Source organism: Apostichopus japonicus, chromosome 16 (genome assembly GCF_037975245.1).
Source record: "Apostichopus japonicus isolate 1M-3 chromosome 16, ASM3797524v1, whole genome shotgun sequence".
NCBI lineage: Eukaryota > Metazoa > Echinodermata > Holothuroidea > Aspidochirotida > Stichopodidae > Apostichopus > Apostichopus japonicus.
Window position 1 is genome coordinate 38,115,038 of NC_092576.1, and position 23,757 is coordinate 38,138,794.

Here is a 23,757-nt window from a genome sequence, read left to right on the forward strand (position 1 = left end):
TCTGCAGCGGATGTATTTGATTCTTCTGAAACTTAGGCAGTTGGGTAATGTAAGATCAATATATAAAGCTATCAAAGTGATATTATTGCCGAGTGAGTTTCGCTTGAATTCCAAAGACATTAAAGATATTCTTCAACGATGCACTACAGTGAAACTAATTCTGGACGGCTTTGACGAATATCCAAATAGAGAAAAAAGTAATCGAAGTGATATCTGGCGCATCATTAAATCCAAATTGTTTGAAACAATTGATGTAACTTTGACAACTAGGTTTATACCTAAAGACTTCAAAAGGTCATCACCGAAACGACTGGAATTAATTGGGTTTGACGAAACAGCACGTGACCAGTATATTCGCAAGGCTATAACAGGTGAAAATAACGAAAATGCCGTTGATAAAATCAAGCGAGGATTGCGAGAAAACCCAATCCTTGATGACATTTGTCAAGTACCTCTGTTCTTTGTTACCTTCGCTCACATTACTCATGAACGAGACGACTTCCAGAAATTTAAGTCGGTAACAGACTTTTTCGTATACATGTTCAAATGTTTCCATAGTCACACTAGAAACAAGGCATCTGACCACAATGTAGTTAGCTACTATATCGAATATGAAAATAATCACGTTGAACTGGACAAAGTAGCATTTGAGGGTCTAAACAAAGAAAACCAGCAGATTACATGGAATAAAAACAGCTATGTGAGAGACTTGGTAAGCAGTTTTATGATATGTATCTCCGTGTGGGTATTTTAGTAGAGGAGGAGATACTTGAAGATTCAAAGAGAGAAACTTCCAGCGGGGACATCAAGACCAATACTAAAGTAAGATTCTACCATAAAATATTCTGTGAATGGTATGCGTCGTTTAGGTTGGCGATTGTCACTGCAAATGCAAACAATGCGTTTGAACTAGAACAAATTCTAAGTAAGATGGATCCATTTAACCTCCAGTATGTCTTTCGATTCGCATGTGGGCTTAGCAGTTCAGCTGCGAGTAAAATCATCGAACATTTGAAAAAGAAAAAGGATTGTGATAAGTTTGCAATCCTCTGCATCTTGGAACAAACTGGAGACATTGAGGAGATCAGGAAGACTGTTACAGAGTTATGTTCTAAGGAGGTTATCATCAATAGAGATGACAGCAAGTTACTACAGAGGTCTACCGTACAGCTGCTACAGATAGCATCAAGTCATGACGTAAGTATTATCGAGTATGCACATTCGTTACTATAATATGATTTATCATTGTCTTTTTCTTTAATTCTTTACGAACTTCCTTATATACCTCAGTTCTATGATATCAGCTACAATCTAACTACAAAGCCCACCATAATAAAGTAGTATTAGTTTCCCTTATGCATAATACCATTGCAATATAATGTAGTATAAATATAAATAGAATGTTATCATGATTTGTAATATATTATATAGGTTGTTTACAATTCGTCACTTTTGGCACTATTAGCATATTACAGTACAATTGCAATTACGGCTCATATATGTTATATAATGCAATCTGCTTGCTGTTTCACTATAAGTAATTTATGACTGAATTACATGTTACCCGTCCAATTCAATGATAATCCATTTGCCTGCATTCAGATATCTTTGCAAGGTTGTTTCTTTCGTCTCCGTAAATGTGTAATTTACTCGCACTTTGTTATATTTTCCAAGAAAAATAAAATAGAAAAAAACAAACTGATATTATTCTTCGAAAATTGATAGGCCCCTAATAACACGATTAGAGTTAACCTTAATTCGTCTAACAGAAAAGAATCATTCGTCTAATTTACATAAACACAGTTTCATCATCATTCGTTACTGCTCTTTGCCAATTTAAAAACTCCCACTTTCTTTGACATCTATTGCTATCAAGTGGTTGTTTTTATATTTAAACCAGTACATGACTCCCTTCCAATTATATCGATCATATATGTATTTTTTTAATTTCATTGTACTACTAACTCTAAATATGTACTCGTTCCAGCGCAACACTGTCTATGTACCCTCAAATAGGTTTATCTCCTCTCAGCACAACACACGCTATAAACCTGCTGCAGTATAAAACTCTGCTGCTCTCATATCAAATGTCGAAAACTTTGGTAAAGACTGCTTAATAATAACTCTTTATAATTACAGGCTGCTTACTTTTCTCTTTTTCTGTTTCCTATTGGTATTGTCTCCTTTGTTTGTTTCTGTCACTTTTGTTATACGGTTGCCATTACGTATTATGCTCACCGAGTTTTTTTTTGTATTCCTACTCATTGTAATTTCTATATTAAACTTACTAAATGTATAAATAAGTGAACCTCGGTATTCTCCCGTGGACGAATCGTAAGTAATTTGTAGTAAACAGGTTATGTGCTTAGTCATTCGTGTTACGTAGCTAGCTTGTCATTTAAGGAGGGCGGTATACAAAACACGTACTACATTTCTTTCTGAAATCATTATTGACGAACACAACTGTTAAAGTAGACTTTTCTGGTATGGTAAGTCACACATTACTCCGATACAACCATTTCCCTCTCCCTTCCAGTGATTCAAAAAGCATCAATGGGTGGGGATGGGGGTGGGGTAGGAGTGCACAACATTCAAGGTTCAGTGGGATTTGTGGCTAACCACACTACATAAAAACGTCCCAACAACTATTGATGCACTAAAGCGGACAATTATTCATTGAAGTTTCTGTAATCATATTTAAAAAAAATTGAAGCAGTTTACATAACAGAAATGGCACTCTCAAAAACAGGGCACTTTAAATGTCAAATAGAACTAAAGGTACTATTTCATTAATGCCATGAATCTAATGTAAACGAAACACAATTTTTAGGGTATTTGCTCTCTTCAATTGCTACCATGGTTAGATTGACCTATTTCTGTTATATGAGTCTGTAAGTTAAGAGCAGCCACTAACAGCAGACAATAGTGTATATATCGACGTTACACGCCGTTGGCCACTGATGTTTGTACACTGTGACATGTGACTAGCGCTGGGTACGCTGTGACGGGAAAAAAAGTGGATCCCCAGCAGCCACATAGGGCAGCCTTAATTAGCGGACAATAATAAGACTGTTACTTTTTCTTACCTGTTTTAATTCTTTCATGTGATATAATTCTGAATGTGGTGCTAACCGGACATCTTAATAGGCTCCATAACTAAAAAAAAAAATATTTAAAAGAAAAAAAAAAAAAATGGGGGGTCATTACACATTACGTATATACAGCGCGTTTAGAGATATTCGTGTCGGGGTTGATTACAACTTTAAGGCCACTTTTGGTAAAGAAATCGGTTTTGTTTCCGATAGTAGAGACGTACCACCTAAAAGAAAAACTGTTTTACTTTAATGTGGTGCTAACCGGACATCTCAATAGGCTCCATAACTAAAATAAATCGATTTTGAAAAAATAATACCTTTCTTATTTATGCACTAATTGAACAACACACACGACCGCAGTTGTAGTACTGTGTGTCATGTCTTACTGTCCTTTTTCTCCTAGTGGCTGCTTAGTGTCTGCTCTTAGTGGCTGCTACCTTCAATGAGGCGAGGCAACGAGGTAAATGAATCTGGAGGATTCATGTCAATTGGGTGCGCGCGTACCATGTATGGAGGGTCATGTGATGTGTTCCAGGGTGGTACTATACTGATATTTCTCTGTAGCAGTTCGAGAACAGTGTTAGTGACTTCGTGAAAGATTGGTCGGTTCGGACATGAGAACTAACGGCATAAGAAGGTACTGGTACTTCATAGCTAAGAAATAGTGCTAATATGCTAACGTTCAACCTTATTCTCTTGAATGAAGGCAGACTTTCTACATAATCTTACTTATTAATACAGCTCTAGGGCAAGCTTTGTCTCATATGGCCTAACGTTATTACTACCATCACTTAAGAAATATCACACATATTGACACTTTTAAGAAGCACTTGAAAACGTATCTTTTTAGGCTCGAGTATGGGCATTAATCTTATTCACTTTTCTTTGTTTTATTCACTTTACTGTGCCCATATTTATGTATATTTCTATTTTTTATTTTATTTTTTGTGGTTTATTACCCTGTCTTTTATCAGGTTTTACTTTTACTGCTGTTGTTATTACTTTTAGGTTTTCTTAAGTTTGGTAATTTTATATTCCAGGATTTGGTTCTTTTGTACAGTGCTCTTAAGCATGTTTTACTTCTACTTTTACTGCTGTTGTTATTACTTTTAGGTTTCCTTATGTTTGGTAATTTTTTATTCCAAGATTTGGTTCTTTTGTACAGTGCTCTTGAGCATGTTTTACTTCTACTTTTATTGCTGTTGTTATTACTTTATGGTTTTCTGAAGTTTGGTAATTTTATATTCCAGGTATTCGTTCTTTTGTACAGTGCTCTTGAGCATGTTTTATTTCATGATAACAGCACTTTAATATATGGTATTTATTATTATTTATTTATTTATTACTACACGCTATAAGTGAATGTAAAAATGGGAAATGTTTAGTTCAGTGCAACCACGGAATTCTCCATGGAACAGAGCCTAATGCTGCTCGACGGGAATATAGCTATCACGTTAGGCTACAAGCACGGTTATTGCTAGGTAACGGGTGTCGTCTGCTGCTCTAAGCACGCAAACACTCTTACCTACTAGTTGGGTGAAATCATCATGCGTAATAGGGAGAGTAGTATATTAGTACCACCCTGGAACACATCACATGACCCTCCATACATGGTACGCACGTACGCGAGTATTTACTGTGTGATAGTTTCTCCAGATTCATTTACCTCGTTGAGGCGAGGCCTATTCAGCCTGCCGCGTCAATGCAGGCGCATCGACTATTACAATATAACGGTGTTTTGGCTGTTTTGAAAACGAAGCTTTTATTTGGAATGTATACGCAATTAGGATATATGTCAAGTCTACTAGGCATAGGCCTATACGTTGATCACCGCTTTAGGATATAATCGTACTAAAACAATCTTGCTTTAAAGGTAAGTTTAATTATAGTACTGCAAATTGTGTAGACGAATTCTGAATGGTTAGGCCTAGACCTAGTAATAGTAACAGGTTTGCTTATTTCTGTCAAGATAGGCTAGGACTTTACCTCTCACCGTAATACATGGCTGTAGGCTAATTTAAATGGCTTGTGTTAAGGAATGTAACTGTTTTTTTTTTATAATAGTTATTAATTCGACACTAATCCGTACGTATAGGGGGTAACAAATCACTAGGCCCTAATCCAATCAAACATTCCGATAGCCGAGTTAGCCCTGTACTGGTAGTGGTAATGTATTGGGTCGTGAGGTCACACTGAGAGTGGTAGTGACTAGTGATACATGGATTGGGTTCATGTCGCTCACTTTTAGTAAAGATATTGACTGTAGCAGTTATGAAGCTGTAACATTGTAACATTTGCAGCTGCACAATATGCTACTACTTTAGACACTGCAAAGAATGAGCCTACAACAAACATTTTTGAGAGAATATCATATGCATGTAATTTATTTTACAGTGATAGAAACAAAATATGAAAATATAAACTAGCGTCTGATTAGAGTTTACATGATGGTATAGCTTGTAAGCGGCTCATACGGGCGTATGTCGGTTGTATTTACTCTGCTTGTGTCGGGAACAAAAGTTCGTTCTTGCAATTACTGTATGTAGGTTGAGGCCTGATTAACCGTGTTGATGCTAATGTCATGATCGATGAGTGTACAGAGAAGGGAACGAGAACGGGGAAAAAATAATAGAAAATTAAATGTTTGCAACTATCATGTAATATCAACACACTATTATCTATTACGATTTTCTCATGCAAGACTGTTACAGATGAGTGTGGGTTCGTACACTCAGAAAGATATGAGATAATTCAAACAAACGACTGTTTACATTTTATAAACCATTAATGTCAGCAGTAAGGTGTAGCGAATGGGTTATATTATCAGGTATAGATATCTCCCAGCTGTGACAGTTATTGTTTGTTTGTTATGTAGAGTTTGTTTGGGGGAGAGGAGGGGGTAGGGTTGATAATGCTGTATCGTAATGTACAATAGGCCTAGCTAAACTACTGCTCTATAGTAGACACGACAAAGATTTAGCCTACAACAAACATTGCATAGAAAAATTCATAGGCGTGGAATGTGTTGCACAATCATTATATGACATAGCGTTTACGTGACGTTACCTATTAGCGGTATACACCGGCGTGTGTCGGTCGTGTTTACTCTGTATGTGTCGGGAGGGAAAGTTAGTTCTTACCGTTACTGTATGAAGGTTGAAGCGTTATCAACCGCACTTATACAAATGTGATGATCGATGAGTGTACAGACGTGACGCAGAAATAGTTTAATTTTCACAAATACATTATTTAATTTTAACGATCTTCTTATTTACTTCTTGGCATGTTATTTTATATGGTACATAGCCTATACGTTTGTGCTTGAAGACCAAGCTATGATGACGACAAATTAAAGCAGGCATATGTGTTATTCTGTCGAGTAAGTCTGTTAGGAGTTTGGAGGGGGGGGGGGGTGGTTGTTGAAGAGCAGACTTTGACAATAGCTTAGCCTAAATGACTTAAGTCGAGATCTGCAATCACTTGTATACATTAATACTGGAAGCTATTCCTTTAGTTTTTATGGGCAGTCTAAATCATACTTGACTTTTCTACGAACTTGTGGTATCTACGTACCATAGTTAGTTGGATATATTCTTTTTTTCATTTTATTTACATTTATTAATTGTTATTTTGCAGGTTTTTTGTATGGTTTTCATGGGAGAGGGACAAGGGGCATTATTATTGCTTTCGTTTGCACTTCTATGAATATTATTCAGTTAATAGCGGTAACTACGTTCAATAATATTTACTGTCAATTAGGTCATGCAGCTAAATTACAGTTTATTATTGTATTAATCTTTCTTCAGATACCAATATCTGATCTAAGGCTGAAGTGGTCCTTCAGTAAGGTTGACAACAATACCATCATCCTCCGGTCTGGTATTGCTCTACCAAGCCTCTCATCACTGGAGAAGTTATTGGTGAATGCAGGCACTCCATACAAACCAGTACTTACTGAGGAAGATATTGTAGGGTTATTGAACTATGTACTGCCGTCTAAGAAATTCAGCAAACTTTGGTGAGTAACATACAAGATAAAATGAATATGAGTAGAAGAAAGTGTGGGATAATTATGAAAGATTTAATAGACTTTTCAATAATTTAATCCTGTAGGAACCGACAAAAGGTAATAGACAACAAATGGCATCAAAGATGCCGTCATACAGGAACAGGTTGGTTGAGAGGGGTAAATTGGAAGTTTAAGGTCATCTAAATGCAATCAATAAGATAAGCTTGTTTATAAAGCTTTATTTTGTGAATATTTTGTATCGTGGCCCGGGGGGGGGGGTTGAACTTCCAGTAAGACTGTTGCGATACGAGATTGTCCTTGTGTAACAATGCTTGGATTTTTGCAAAATGTTGTGTAAGCAAGGCTGATTTCAGTGTATTTGTAGAAAAGAGATACGTATGAGTGGAGTGCAGTAAATTCGTCAAACAGATATCGCGGTATATATTATGACAAACCACGCCGCCTATTTTCAATTCAAATCAAGGCGTAAATTATGCCAAATATAGGTGAAAATAAGAGAAATATTGACAATCGTTTTTTTTTTCTTTACACATTTTAGACATTTCATTTCCCAACAACGTTTAGAGGAAATTACAGGAGAAAAAATCCTTAAAAACAATTTACTGTAAATAATTCAAAGAACTTTTCAACGATATATTATGACTCCAAGAATGTAACCATTGCTAATTACTAGTTGGTTGCCAACAGACAGTGAGTGAGTCCTTACGTAAATCTTGCACACAATGTTGGTTTCAATAGTAAAACTTCTTGTGTTGTTCCTTGATGTATAGTTATAATCAAAAGCCAAAGAAACTCTAAACATCGGAATAATGATTTTGTAGTAATTTATGACCTAAGAAAGAGTCCTGTTGAGTATAAAAATATGTATGAAGAAAAACATGAACAATTAAACAAGACGATTTTATTGGTTTTAAATAATTAAATGAAAGAAAACTATATTGTTTGTACTTGGCTAGCATTGCCATTGTAGTTAAACAGATGTTCAGGTTTACCGATTGTCAAGGTGACCTTCAGCGTTACATTTGTTTGATGTATTCACGGTAACTAAGAGATGTAAGAGAATACGTACTTTAGCTGTACAGGTGTTCAACCACGTGACGCATTACAATGTGATTGACAGGTCATATATAAAGAATACAATGAACATTGTGCAATATAGACAACGTGCGTGTTGGTAAGATTATAATTGAAAGAGATGAGTTTGTAGGCGTGATTTAAAGTAGGTGAAGTTTGTGGTTATGGGAATTTCGGTAGGAAGCCCGTTCCATAGATCAGGTGCAGCGACAGAAAAGCTGCGGGCCATAGTACTTCTTTTTATCTGTGTTGCGTAGAACGAGAGTAATAGGCTTAGGGCGAATGGTGCGTTTGGGTACTCGAGGTGTGATCAACTCAGACAGGTAAGAAGGTGCCATTGCGTGCAAGCATTTAACTAAAGTAATTTAAAACTTGAATTTTATTCGGTGGTATATTCAATAGAACTATGTTATCTTAATTGCAAATATTTGCATTTTGTTCATACAATTAATGAGGTATTATCTGTTTATTATTAAGTAACCTGGCTATAATAAGGTCAGCTGGTTGTTAGTATTTTAAGAGAAACACACGATCATTTGATATATCTATTTTTATACCACAGGTTTCTTAACTGCAAACTACCTGCATCTATCAGACCAGAGAAAATCCCAGAAGAATTAAGAAGAAAGAATGTACAAGGTATGACTATGTGTGGACAAATGGTATGACGGTATGAAAAAAGGTATGACAAACACGGTCACACGTATAAAATTGCATCTTCCGACCATCGTTTCTTAACTATAGTCCGACTATATTAAACTAACTACGGTAGCGGTAACACGTATATGGTAGGCAACACGGGACATAATTGCTGATTTAATGTCCATACGAATTAAAATTATTACCGCTATTAATTCTGTTTAATACCGGCATTAATTATCAGCCAATCACCATGCAGCTTCATATGCCGGTATTAAATAGAATTAATAAGGGCATTAAATATAATTAATACGGGTATAAAATATAATTAATACGGGTATTAAATATAATTAATACAGGCATTAAATATAATTAATACGGGTATAAAATATAATTAATACAGGTATTAAATATAATTAATACAGGCATTAAATAGAATTAATACGGGCATTAAATATAATTAATACGGGCATTAAATAGACATTATTTGTTTAGTTGGCACTGCAACTTTAGTTGGGCTACGTGTAATATGCAATGTTATTAACAAGTTTCCAGCTATTGTGCCGGGCGTGAAACTGCCCCCGTTAGTTCATCCAGAGACACTGATGCGACATTGTACTCGTCTTCATTCAGGAGTCTTCCAAGCTTTGCATAGCGTAATGCTCTTCGAAGATTAACAAACCTGTTCAAAGCATTGCGAACTGGTAAAATATCGGATTGTGTGGGATTGGGAGTCAACATTTGTCAATGACCTACAAGTATCGTTCGCTTCTCGACGAATCACGCAGGTATGGTACTTTGTCTGTAGTGGGGGGGGGGGTGGCAAACAATCAGAGAGGCACTACTGTATCTCATTCCACAACCACCACTCGCTATGCTATAAACCGATACACACCGGCCATATCACTTAAATATACATGATGTGTTCAAGTATGCTTGCCAGTAGGGCACATTTGCTATTTTGGAGAAAAAAAATGGGGGGGGGGCACGTGTCCCCAGAGGCCTCCGGCTCCCACCCCTGTTCCCAGAGCAGAAATAACAGCGCTGCTTTCACGCTACAGCAAGAGGGATTAAAACTAGCTTAGAGCATGATTAAATGCCCGTATTAAGTCTATTTAATACTGGCATATGAAGCTACATTGTGATTGGCTGAGAATTAATGCCGGTATTAAATAGAATTAATACCGGTAATAATTTTAATTCGTATGGACATTATATCAGCAATTATGTCCCGTATGGCCTACCATACAGTACTGACATGACTTTGTACTATATTCGGACGATCGTCATTCGCAGACACATGCGTCATTGAGTTGATTATGCGTTTGCAAAGCTATCATGCGCAGTTGCGTTGGGTCGGTCAAGGGTCACGGATTTGACCATGTTTCGCGTTTTTGTTGTTGTAAGTAGTAGTTGATGGCGATGGAAGCTCAATTTGCCGTAGCGCTTTCATTGATTCCTATTGACACCGTATGTCGCTTGTACCAGCTGTTTAAATTGCTGACTTTGGTCCATATCTCCGTATGCGTCTGTTTGTATCCCTCTCTCGCTATCATATCCGAACACTTACTAAACACCTTATTCCTGACGGTGTTGTCCACCATACTCTGTATCTTCTTCCCCCAAAAATAATCAATTAGTGTCAGGACTTCTTGTTCCTCCCAGATTTTACCGCGAGTAGTGGCCGCCATTGCGATCTGTCTTGTCGAATTGTCTTGAGTGTTGACTGTTGTGTTGTTTTGTGGTAGAAACCGTACTCGTGTATGTACAGTGTACTGTATGCAGTGCAGTGCGGGTCTGTGTTGTTGGCATCGTATGTATCTAGGCACGCGTCGCTATGTCAAGGGATTGAAATCGGGGATTTCCGGCAGAGGTCAGTGTTTACGCTAACATGAATATATTCGGACAACGCAATTACGGTCACACGCATGGTTCTTCCTGCTAATGATGGTCGGACCATGGTTAATTCGGGGCTGACGATGCTAATTACCATCTTTAGTGGAAGATGGTCCGACGATCGTCAGACCATAGTAGAGAGCGGTCACATGCAAACTGTGCCATGGTCGGACCATGGTCGGAACATCGTTATGTCCGAAAAAATGTACGTGTTACCGGGGTCTTACACTACAATATGTTACAATACAAGGTATACTGGTTACAGTACAGACTGTGTAATTTAACAATCACTTGTTATACCACAATGGTATTAAACTACTCTATTGTGCTGCGGGGATCATATATAATTAAACAGAAAAATCCTTCCAAGGTTGAAAAGTATTTAATAGTAAATACATGTTTACCGCCTTTCAGCATGTACCGTGATGCTTTGTTTCATTTTGATATTTGTTACTTATTGTTCTGCTTTATTGTAACAATGCTGATACATAATATTTTATTTAGAATATTTGAATCAATACCATGTCGTTAAAATGCAAGATAAGTTTAGCTCATTCATGTGAGGGAATGGTCGGCGAATGTCGCAGTGATGATAGGCCAGTGTGATCCTAAATGAAAATCATGCAGGTAAAAAAGGTTTTTTATATCATATATCTATATAAAAAAATGGTAGCTTAGTTTCAATTTATTGAGACTCATAAATACATAGCTGTGGTTATGTTAATATATATACTTTGTTGATTTCATTTTTATTCTGTTTTTCAGTTTTGTGGCCGAGTAATGCCTGTCATCTTGATCTCCAATCCGGTAAATGGAAGAAGGTTGGTTGAACTTTTGTTCTGTTTGAATTCAATTTGCTTGGATGTGTCGTGTTTGCGTGTTTTTGTGTGCATGTGGATGGGAGGGGAGGGGGTCTGTGAACGGGGGAGTTAAAACATAAGGAGTATCCTGCTGTTTATTCTTTCCTTAAACTTTTATGTATAACCTTTCTGCGTTTTTTTCTCTAAGGTCTATCATGGAAAGTTATACGTATGAATAAATATCAATCGTTTTTACTTGCACTAATTTATTCATCCCGTACAAGACGACTGGTCACATGCCTATATAAGGCATGATAGTGTTTTGACTTATCGGATTTCATGAGTTAGGTCCTTACACAAGTTATGTATGTACAGTATAGTGCGCCCATACATGTTACAACCATCGTGCCTCATAACACACTACATGAATCCTCATTGTTAGTATTGTAAGGACTAGTAAAGTGGGACTTGATCACATATATACTTTTCATAAATAATTATTATTCTATACCTTATCATTTATCAAATGTTATTGCTAATACAATGTTTATCTTGTTTAACAGGCTGATGACGTCCAGATTATTACAGAGTTGTGCTCACAAGATGTAGTCATCAATTACGAAGACAGTGTGTCAGTACATAGGTCAGCCGTAGAGCTCCTACTGAAAGCGTCCAGTCATAACGTAAGTTCACAGTCAATGGGTCACGTGAGTACGGAACTTGCAGGATATAATATTACAAAATATTTCCCTGACCACCTTAGTGTGAGGAAGAATACATAATTAAAAACGTTACCTTTGATCATAAAGCGCTGATCTACCGCATTCAACAATTATATCAGACTTGCACGTTTTTTATTATACGTACGAGTAATCATAATTCGTCGGAGGTAGTACTTATCACCCAATTAAGTGACTGACTGTAAATTTAGAGTAGTTTCACAGATCCTCTAAATAAGTGAGCCAGATGAAGGGCGCCCTCATATTACATTTATATAACTTGTTTTCATATTAAACGGTTTGAAAGGATACTTGTGTGATGCGACGATTCAATAATCAGAAACATATCCACACAGGGGTACACATATGCCGACTCTTTGAATTAGCTAGAGTCCCAAAAAAGTCAAATTGCATATTTGTCTTATCCATAGATTGAGTGAAAGTTATAGGTTTCACATTAATTTGTCAAATTGCATCAGAGTAGTTTAGGTTGGAGCATGTACATATATGTGTAAAAGTAAGTTGGCCTGACGTTTCGATCCTAGCAGGATCTTCTTCAAAGGCTAAATGACAAGTAACAGTAACAAAAGGGACACAAACACGCACAGAATAAGAGGTAAGGCTAATGATCATGGTGAACACAAATAGATATATGTGAGGGGATTAGTAGACAAGGGCTCGGGAGAAGAAAGAAAGAAACTAACAGGGGAAGAGGAGAGGTAAGAGATAAACAGTGGATTGAAAAAAGAGATGACTGGGAGGGAATTGAGAAGGAATTGGTAGGGAGTAAACTAGAGAAGGACAAAGACAGAAGGTGTGAAGAAGAAATGGTGGAATACAGCTATAAGAAGAGGAGTGATGAATGGGGGGGGGGGGTACAAGGGGAGAAGGAGGAGGACAGAAGACATGTTAGTCATGTCCTTCCTGAATGTTGAGCCCATGAGGTTGAATCGTGCGAAGGCGGTGCATCCAAAGTCTCTTTCTGCCGATTCGTACTAGGTCAGGACGCCAACCTAAGGATTCAACCCCCTGTAGTTTGCTGACAGTTTTATTTTATTCTGTGTTCATGTATATAGATGCAAATAAACCCATTCTGATTGATGGCATTAAATCAATAATCCTACCCTTAACAATATTGTGACTAAGTATTAATCATGATACCATTATATAGCTGGAAAATTGTATGTTGTATTACAATTAATGACACTTGTTGAGCTTTGTTTACATATATAATGTAGCAGATATACTACTCATATAGTTACTATTCATAATGCTTACTTTCTTGGGTTCGACCCAAAATCCACAAGAGTGCCGTTCTTCAATTGTTTATGCTCACGAGAAGTTATGATAGGAATTTATACAGCGCAAAATACAAAAGCCTCTAAGGGCTAAAGAAAGAACAATAAAAAAAAAGAGCATTAACAAGTAAGTGAGTTTTTAAGATAAATTTTAAAGAGTTCAAATTGTCGTTTAGGGCGAATGTTAGCCAGGAGGACAGTCCAGAGAGAAGCAGAGGCGTAATAATAAGAACGTTGCCTAAATTATTGTAAGAAAGTATCCCGTGGGGACGGCGAGAAAGGACTGGCTGGATGACCTAATCGTACTGGTCGGTGTGTAAGGGTGAAACAGTTCTGACAGATAGACGGGAGCGTGTCCGTGTATAATTTTAAAGGTCATCAGAAGAATCTTAAAAGAGATGCGCATAATAAGAGGAAGCCAAAATCAAACTTTTAAAACAGGTGGCAATTGATGAAAACGAGGGACACAATAGATGAGACGAGTAGGGTGACGGTGTCACAGTATGTTAGCACCAATCAAAATAGATCTTAGAGAAGGTCTGGGGTTTCAGCCAATCGCTGCCAAGCACCCCTAATCAAGATGTCTGCGCCCATAGATGTAAACAAAGTGCAAAGCGTAGACGAGAAGAATGGCGACTTCGAGCCCGACTTCAAGCGTGTATAGTTAAGTTGAAGGATCATAGAAATGAAGAAATGGCGAGCGGTCGATTCGGGCGCTTTGGAATTGATGAAGAAGTCCGAATTTCGATATAGCCTACCTATTACTAGTAGTAGGCATAGTATAAACTAGTTCTACTACTACTACTAGTAGTAGTATGCTACTAGTAGTAATACTATATACTACTATTATAGGCGGAACTGCATGTTAGGAATCAATACTTAGTTTTGTACTGGTGAATCCAAGGGGGAGGGGCGTCATGCTGACCCAGAGGTGATTCACAATATGTCTAATGCCCCATTGTTTGTCCTATGTACACCGTATAACAATGTGCAACGTATTGTCTGCAATTTTGATAAATATATTATTACCAAGTACTCACTCCACATGTTATTCAGCACTATAGCCTGGCTATACTGTACGTATTTCATGGACTTTTGTGGATGGAATTGGAAGCCCTTAGTTTGTAATGACCTTGTAAACTGCAGTGATTGAGATCCTTGTTTGGACAGGGTGTTAAGCTATTTGAATAAAATTGTGACAGGTGATCAGCATGAGATCCAAGAGAACTTCATATGTCATTTAAAAGCATTGACTATCCAATTTGGCCTTAGTTTCAAAAGATGGTTTACTGACAACACACCCTGGCAGTAGATGTCAATGATCGTTAACATGCTGATAAAAAAGGATAGTGCTGGCAGTAGAAGCACAACCAAAAACATTGGAAAGGAAAGTAAAGCTGCACTCAAAGACACATAAAATATTTTGCATGGTTCCATGACTGGTCTATGGAAGTTGCCATCATGATAAATAACAGTATGTCCATGATGGATGCCTCCTATGAACGAAGACTCTGGAGCAAAATGTTGTTCTTCCATAGTTTAATGGAGTGGCACCTGGTTAATGGAGAGCAAGCACAGTGTATATAAAATACTGGGGTAAGTCTGAGCAACTGGATATTTGAAAGACTCTCCCATATTGGAATGTAACTTTTAGCTCGAACCAGCTATGCCACTTGATATATTGTGACTCAGCATCTTCACTCTGTCAATCTATCTAGCTGTTATCCATCTGTTATTCATCTTTCTACAGTACCTTTTTGAAGTAACTACTGAATGGGCTTTGTGAAAACCCCTCATAGCACTGCAACTGTATGACAGCCTTTGGCTTAGCCATCCTTTACCAACTTTAAACCCTGCAGTCTTGTGTTTGAGGCAAGTGGGATTGCTTGACAAAAGATTGAACTATTAAGTTTATGTAGACAGCTCAAAATTGGCAAAATACAATTAGCTTCCTATCGTATTAACATGTAATAGATCAAGGTGGTAAGTTTGTTCACCATACATGTATCTGTGCTAGCAGCCTAGGATGTCATCATTTACAGTTTGTATTTAGGAATTCTATAAAATTATGTCTTTTTCTTTCACCTTGACACATGATGTGGTCGAGTATTTATTTATGAATCAAGTAGAGCCTTGTTTACAGGAAACCTGCAGCATATCATACAACATGCCAGTTTCAGGGTTTGCAAATCACTCAATCTTTTTGTATACTGTATATGACCAGTTTACAGCGGTAACTTATCAGTAGTATTAAAAAAGCTATGTAAATTAAGGGTTAAAATTTCACAACTTTAGTGTGATTCTAATGGATTAGCTGTATTACATGTATCTATGGTTGTTTAAGTGCTCTGGAAACTCTTTTTGTGATGGATTTTTGTGAAAGTTGGATGCAATTTCCTCTGCAAGGTCACAATTGCAACCACAAGCATTTCTGTGGCAACTTAAAATGTTCATCCTCTCAGTTTAGTTTAGTCACTGGGCTGGTGTTCATCCAATCATCTGTTGGCAAAATTTTCAGACATTGTATGAGAAGAAATTCAATAATTTCACCTATGGCAGTGAGCAAAACTTTTGCCAAAAGTGTGCAACACTGGCAAATACTTCACACAAAATACCCGACATCACACTCATATTTTCATGCATATTGTGTTGAAAATTTTTATCTTTTCATTCTATTTATGTCAAGAGACATGCTGAAGGGCATAAGAAGCCTCATAGAGAAAGTTTCATAAGTGCAAGTAGTAGCAGAAAGACATGACAGTAATCACATGGAGACTGATTTGGCTGGACATTCCAACTGAAAATTATAATTTAGTTTTATCAATTTATATGTCTTTCACCAGCCATGATTGCTAATATTAAAGGAATACTATGCATACCTGAGAAGGCAATGGATTGGGAGGAGGCATATTTCTTGGTCTTGCAGGTTTATGTGTATGTAGTTGTTTAAAGCTGCAGTATGGTATAATGCAATTAACCTCATATTGTGATAAGTTAAATACTGTCCTTGGATACAGTTAGTATTTTACCTTTGCAGGCATTCTAAATATGTTTACTCCTTTAGGTACTGTAAAACTTCATAGGATCAAGCAAATGATCCCAATAACTATAAAAAGCAACTCAATGTTATTATTGATCACAATTCAAGTCAATTGAGAAAGCACTGTATGCAAGCAGAATAACAATTGGAATGGTTGTTCAATGATGATAAAAAAAGGGGTGTGGCAGAAAAGGTTTGTAGGTATACAGTATTTGCTCATGTTACTATCATAATTAAACAACGTTAAAATAAATAACAAATTTTAACATTAAAACGCTATAGAAATATGCCCTTTGCAAATCACAGGTGACATATGTTCTGTTCATTTATTGACAGATCTATTTAGTCTAAAATGGTTCTTTTCACTGTGGAAAGGTATTTGTTGTGGCATGAAATAGTTATCCTTCAGCAGGGTTCATATAATGTTATTTTCTGAACATTGCAGCAAATGAACCCACCCATTGTATGTTAAACATTCTGTGGTTTCAGTCAGTCTTGAGAGTCAATTAACATTTCCTTGCTGTCAAGGAAGTATGCAATTACCTCTTTGTTTAATTAACAAGAAATATCATGTTGCATTGTGCCTGGATCAAACACAAGAGCAAACTTAAATTATGTGCATTTTGTGTATGGCATTTTGTAGTTTTGGTTTCTTGCTGAAAGCTTTGTAGTCAGGTCGGTGTGTCTGTGTGTATATGTGTATGTGTGTGACACTTAAGTTTGTATACACGATAACTCAACAAGGGCTATGATTGATCAGTGCTATATTTGGTGGGTGGGTGGTCCATAACTAGTTGACAAAAATATTGATTTTGGTGCTCATATCATGAATATTAATGAGGTCACAGGGTTAAACCTACAGTAGACAACCATAAGTCACAGTTTCATCGAAGGTGAGTGTGTTATTGATAGGTAGCTTACACATGGCGATGTGTGTTATAATGGATAACGTGTGTATTTATGAGGAGGTGTGGCTTTGTAAGGCAATTATTGATCTTGCTTCATCATTAAATACTTGGAGTGTTCCCTGTTACTCAATGAGCAGCAGCAGGAACCATGAAATGTTTTCATTCTGGTTGACAGTACCTTGCTATGCCAAACGTATCTTGGAAATACCATAGCTGGTTGTGTTTCATATGTAAATAAGTATGTGCTTATTTCTACTTACGATCTAGTTGCTGGGAAAAGCAGCGATTTGTTTTGTTATTCTAGTGACATCTGGTGACATTGCAACAAGAGGACTGTACTTGGTGATTTCAATAAACTCAAGTCGCAATTGATAATGGTATTTTATTGTTTATTTCATTAACTATTATTGACAGATGAATGAAAATCCCCATTCCTGACATTGTTATTATTACGGAAGGGACAGAAATCTTGTCATGGTGCTCTCGAGCAAAAAATAATTTAAAATTATTAGATGAACCCAATTGCCTGTGATGCTATAACATCATTTGATGTTGTAACAACTATGTCACAAAGCTATTGCATTCTTTGGACACGGTCACTAGCAGACCATAATGCTGTCACATTGAATATTCAGATAAGGTGACAAACAATTCAGTCTGCTACAATTCGAACTGCAGTGTTAAATTGGATTAAAGGGATTGATGCCACGGCATGAAACAAGGAAAGTCGAAGACTATGTGTTATGAAGAAGAAGTTGTACTTTACTTTTTTTGTGAAGGTAAAGAAAACGTACATATTGATCATTTTGGGTGTGTCTCCCCCCCCCCCCCCACCATGACTATCTCTCTAGGGAGGCTGATTTATGTATAACATTTCCACTCTGCTCCCTCCCCCATATACCCAAGTGTTTTTGTAGGGAAATCTCGGAAAGTTGCACCTATAACAGCACTCCTAATGCTAAACAACAGCCCGATCATTTAAGTTTGGAAAAGGCAATGGTCAGGCAAAACTCTTCTTCGCACCAACATCATGCAGTATACTACTGCCAAGGGGAGTGGGGGGGGGGGGGGCTCAATAACCTCTCATAGGTTGGTCTGATAGGATGAAACATCTCAACACGTTAAGGCTTCGAGCTTTGAAAAATGACAGGTTATGTATTTTACATTAATGCAAACAAAGATGTATACATGGCTCTGAATGTAAGTAGAACATAAATAAACTCTAAATGTAAGCCAACAAGAGCGCCCTCTATTAATATAAGTGTTCTTTGGCCACATTCGCTTGCCATTTTAACTACGAGACATTTTAAATCGGAAAAAGACTATAAACAATAGTGAGTCCCATCCAAGGGCGGCGGAACCGGGGGGGGGGGGGCACGTGCCTCCCCCCCCCACTTTTCCTCAGGTTAAAAATGTGCCCTTTTTCTACATAAAAATTGAGGTGTCTCAAGTTAGCAAGAGGCCAGGGAACCAGAATGAACACTCGGGAAGTCCGTTTCCGGCCATCTGAGGGGTTTGTAAAACCAACAATTTTCTTTTACGCTCCGCGCCAACTGATGGTGGCGCTCCGCTCAGATAGTCGTGCATACAACTTTGCAAATCCTGGCTACGCCCCTGACTTTTAATGAATCTCTGTGGGTCAAACTCAAAGCTATTTCGAATGGAAAAAAATTGTTAAGATATTAACAAGAAATAAACTCTAATTCGGAAGATTCCTACATTAGCAACTAGCATGATTTCACCTCATTTTGTCTCAAAAGAAAACTTGTTCTTTGTTTCCCAATTTGCGCATTGGATATTGCAGTGTTAGTATGCATATTTTCCTTTAGGGCGGGGGGGGGGTGGCGTTGATGGAGTGATGTGTATACACAAATAAGATAATACAATAAGAGTTATAAAAGGTACTAAATATAAGGCTGCATCAGTCCAATCGAATTTCTGCAAAGTGCCCTTTGATGTCGGTGCCCCCCCCCCCCAGATTAAAAGTGCTTCCGCCGCCCGTGACCTGGACATACCCAACATGAATGTATATAAGAAACATTTTCTTTTTCATGGATGGTGGGGGGGGGGCGGGAGTGCCTACAAGCCTAAAAGTACAGGTTTATCATATTCTTTGTTACATTTTATAATTTTTGTGAGACAAATTGCAGTCTCACCCGACACAACGACATTATCCCGCCTACGTTTCGTTGAACAATGTATGTTTTTCTGGAGGTAGCTGAGTACTGTGTTAAAATAATAAATAAGGTAACTAAATAGGAGCTTAAAAAATATACTGTCCCATTTTTTCCCTTCAAAATGATGTTACCATTTTTTCTTCTTCTAATTTACCAAATTTTTGGGGAAGTGTAAATTTCTAAAACGTGAGATTATAAAATAAAGAATGTTTAGGATGCAACTTGCAAGGCCTCAGAAGTGCCGTTTCCGGCAATCTGAGAGGCATTGTTTGCCAAAATTTTTCTTGTACGCTACGCGCCAACCGATGGTGGCGCTCCGCTTAGATAGTGTCACGGGAACTTTCGGGCACAAAAAGTTCTGCCCCCCCAAACTGAAATGATCCCGTACGCCTATGTTGTAGGTTTCACAGTTTGGGCTGTATTGACCTTCACCAAAACAATAGGGTTCTTTAATTGATATGGATCATCGACAGTGGCGGAGAAACAGGGGGGGTTGGGGGGGGGTTTTAACCCCCCACTTTTTGAAGAGGGGGGTTGGCCCACACAATCAACCCCCCTAGTTTTTGCCAGTAATGTTCTGTTATAGCCTCCATGTTATGTGCTCAAAATGGCATAATAAATTAAATTATTAAATTTGAAATTGTTAAAGTCATTTCAGCCTTTTACCTGGTAGGCTACATCAACAATTAACGACCAAACACCGAGTTAGAATTGACCCACACATTATTTCTAGTCCCTTTCCCCCACCTTGCGAATTGGAACTTGTAGCTCATAGCGCTAACTTCACCCCACAACAGACATACACAAAATAACGTTTTGTTGCTGTTGAGTAGCTTTGGAACTGTATACACTTGCCAACTTCAACGAGGTGAAGGAAGGAAAAGAAAAAGAAGGAAGAGAGAAAAGGAGAAAAGGATGGAGTAGAAAATACGGCAAGAAAACGGGAAGAGAAAGAGGAACAGTGACAAAATTATTCGAATTTGTAAAGCAAACAGCAGATATTACATCATATCAGTGAGCATGAAAATGGCGTTCCACGATAAACAGCCTCCAAACCATGGGCGCAGATCCTGGTGAGGACAGCGGGACGCGTCCCCACCAACTTTTTCAGTAGTGGGGACATGATATACCGTGTCCCCACCAATTTGTCTTGACCAATAGCTGCAGTTCAAGTTCCCCTGTATTGAACTTTGGTGCAGTTTGATCCAGCATTGTGCAAATGACATGCAGCAGTTCTCTTTTTATTGTATTTTATCCACAGTTGTTAAATATAGGACGGAAATCGCATTTGCGGCAGTCTATATTTGTTTTCTGGGAGAGGACCCCAGACCCATCGTATAACAAAAGTCTACTTGGATTATTTGTCCCCTGATTTTCTTTCTGCAGACGCCCATGTATTTCTCCAATCTAAATTTCTAAGCCATGAGATCTAAAACTTAAGGAGGTTTAGGAGCATCATTAGGTCTGGGAAGTGTTATTTCCGGCGATCTGGGAGGTATATTTGCCCAAAAAAATCTTACGCTACGCGCGAACCAATGGTCGCGCTCCGCTTAGATAGTAAGGAGCTTTAGATTGCACGACGCGGAGTAGTGCAACGGGGAAGTTAACTGACAGTGTACGTCTTCGTTACGACCCCTTCGATTTGGAAGATTATAACGATGATGAATGCAACGCATACTTCAGGTTAGTGACGCAACTTAGGCTATGCATTAACGTTTAGTATTATATAGACTTAGGAATAGACCTAATTTCCGATGATTAAGTTGCACATAGGCATAGACTAACTCCATATATACTGTTATGGAGGTTTATAAAACATACCGTAATATTAATAAACCCAGTCTTGTTTAAAGACAGGCTGGATTACCTCCTAATCGACACACAGATGTACCCTAGGCCTACAAATAAAAATATAGGCTAATGGGCATACATTAGACTTCGAACGTGACATCAGATTCACTGACTGTGACTGCAGTTGCTGGGGGCTTCTCAGCAGTCAGTCCTACACCAGGCCAGCAATACGACAGTTGTTTTAAGCCTTGTGCCGCCGGAATCACTGCGCACTGCAGGGTTAGGAACCATTTTGTAATGACGCAGTGTGCTTTACACTGTGGGTATGGATGCGTGCAATGTTTTCCTATTGGTTACTGGAACAGAAAGCGTAAATTGTAATATCAAAATTGAGATTCTGACAGGTCCCACTTGTGCAACCTTCAGGGGTTTTTCTTGTAATAAAAATCTCAATTCGAACTTTTATCTGATGTGGTAACCACTTCTGTGAAAAACACTAGATCATTTTATTTCCATGATTCTAATTAAGTGCAAAGCCTGCCATGTTTTTAAATAATACACCCCTTACGTCAGGAAAAAAAGGGTTGATATTGAAATATTGCTTAACTTTATTCATCTTTGCTTTTTAGGTTCAAGAAAGATGATCTCTATAGATTGAAAGATGCACTACAAATCCCGGAGAGAATCAAATGTACAAATGGATACCGTGTCCAAGGATTGGAGGCCATATGCATTTTGCTATCACGATTTGCATATCCATGTAGGTAAATATTTTCAACTTATGCCTTACCAAAGACTTTAAAATAGAACTTGCTGCCGTCTCGTTTTTTGCCAAGCATATGAGACAGGAATAGGATGCCATGGGACGGCATCTTAAACCGTCAACACTATACATTCAACTTATGTGTAGGCCTATGCTGAAGTTTCGTCATCACTGTTGTACTTTACCCATTGATGTATGCATGGTTTTCCTTTAATATATAAATTTAAATGTAGGACCACCATTAGGCATTAAAAAACTAGAGCACCAATGGTGCAGTAGCTCATACCTTTTAGGGCACCCCAAAAATTAAGGACAAAAATATATTAGGGCCCAAACATTTTAAGGGCACCAATTTTTTATGGGCCACAAAAAATGTTTAGGACCCACAATTTTTTTTAGCCCACTTGACCTTTTTTATCAAAAAAACTGTTCTGCAATTGTTGATGGGTTGTAGGGTTTGCTTGTGACCACTTTTGATATTGATAGTGACAGATGACACATCACTACAAAAGCTCATACTAGAATGCTGGTGTGAGCTATAAATTAGTTGCCAGGTCTGTCATATGAAGAAATTGTGAAAAAAAATTGTATGGAATCACAAGGGACATGTGTGTTTTTTTCTTTGCTGTATTGGTGTCCTAAGATTCCACCTTTCTCATTTGTAGTGACCCGCAATTTCTTTAGTATTTTATCTCTTCTCTGGCAGGTATGGGGATATGGTGAAGACTTTTGCCAGAGATGTACCACAGCTCTGCACAATTTCCACACACATGATTAACTTTGTGTACAGCGAACATTCATATCTTGTGGAAACTTTGAACAGGTTCTGGCTCTCCTCAGAACATCTTATGAGATATGCATCAGCCATTCATGCCAAAGGAGCCGCACTGAAAAACTGTTGGGGGTTTGTAGATGGTACAGTCCGTCCAATTTGCAGACCGAAAGAGTACCAGAGGTTATGTTACAATGGTCACAAGAGGGTACATGCATTGAAGTACCAATCTGTTACAGCTGCCAATGGTCTAGTTGCCAATCTTTTTGGGCCTATAGAGGGAAGGCGACATGATTGTTTCCTCTTGCGAGAGTCTGGCCTCTTGACTGAATTGGAACATAGGTCATATGATACACTGGGGAATACTTTATGTATTTATGGTGACCCTGCATATCCATTGAGGGCCCACTTACAAGGCCCCTTCAAAGGTAACCTAACAAATGACCAAAAGCTGTACAACCATTCAATGAGTAGTGTGAGAGTTTCAGTCGAGTGGGTATTTGGGGACATGATTAATTTCTTCAAATCAACAGATTTCAAAAAGAATCAAAAAGTGGGACTTTCAGCCTGTGGTAAAATGTACATAGTTTCAGGCATACTTACCAATGCACATACTTGCTTATATGGTAACTCAACATCAACATTTTTTGAATTGGAGCCACCCACATTAGAGCAATATTTTCAAAGGTAATTTGGGGTCGGCTTAGACCAGCAAAATATAATTGTTAATTATGGTCTAATATGTCTGTTACATT

The 23,757-nt window shown here is 37.8% G+C and overlaps 3 protein-coding genes across 3 annotated transcripts in view; 2 read left to right on the top strand and 1 right to left on the bottom strand.

Annotated features, from left to right (window-relative positions):
• LOC139982309 (uncharacterized) overlaps window positions 1-23,757 on the bottom strand; it is a 540,410-nt gene that overhangs the window by 349,834 nt on the left and 166,819 nt on the right. The window lies entirely within an intron of this gene.
• Window positions 23-12,316, top strand: LOC139982530 (uncharacterized). The gene is made up of 5 exons (XM_071995423.1): window positions 23-1,197; window positions 6,902-7,113; window positions 8,762-8,838; window positions 11,500-11,555; window positions 12,098-12,316. The coding sequence occupies exons 1-5, from the start codon at window positions 730-732 to the stop codon at window positions 12,314-12,316; spliced, it is 1,032 nt and encodes a 343-aa protein (XP_071851524.1). The 5' UTR covers window positions 23-729.
• LOC139982531 (uncharacterized) lies at window positions 16,944-23,708 on the top strand. The gene is made up of 4 exons (XM_071995424.1): window positions 16,944-16,966; window positions 21,267-21,359; window positions 22,097-22,231; window positions 22,937-23,708. The coding sequence occupies exons 1-4, from the start codon at window positions 16,944-16,946 to the stop codon at window positions 23,691-23,693; spliced, it is 1,008 nt and encodes a 335-aa protein (XP_071851525.1). The 3' UTR covers window positions 23,694-23,708.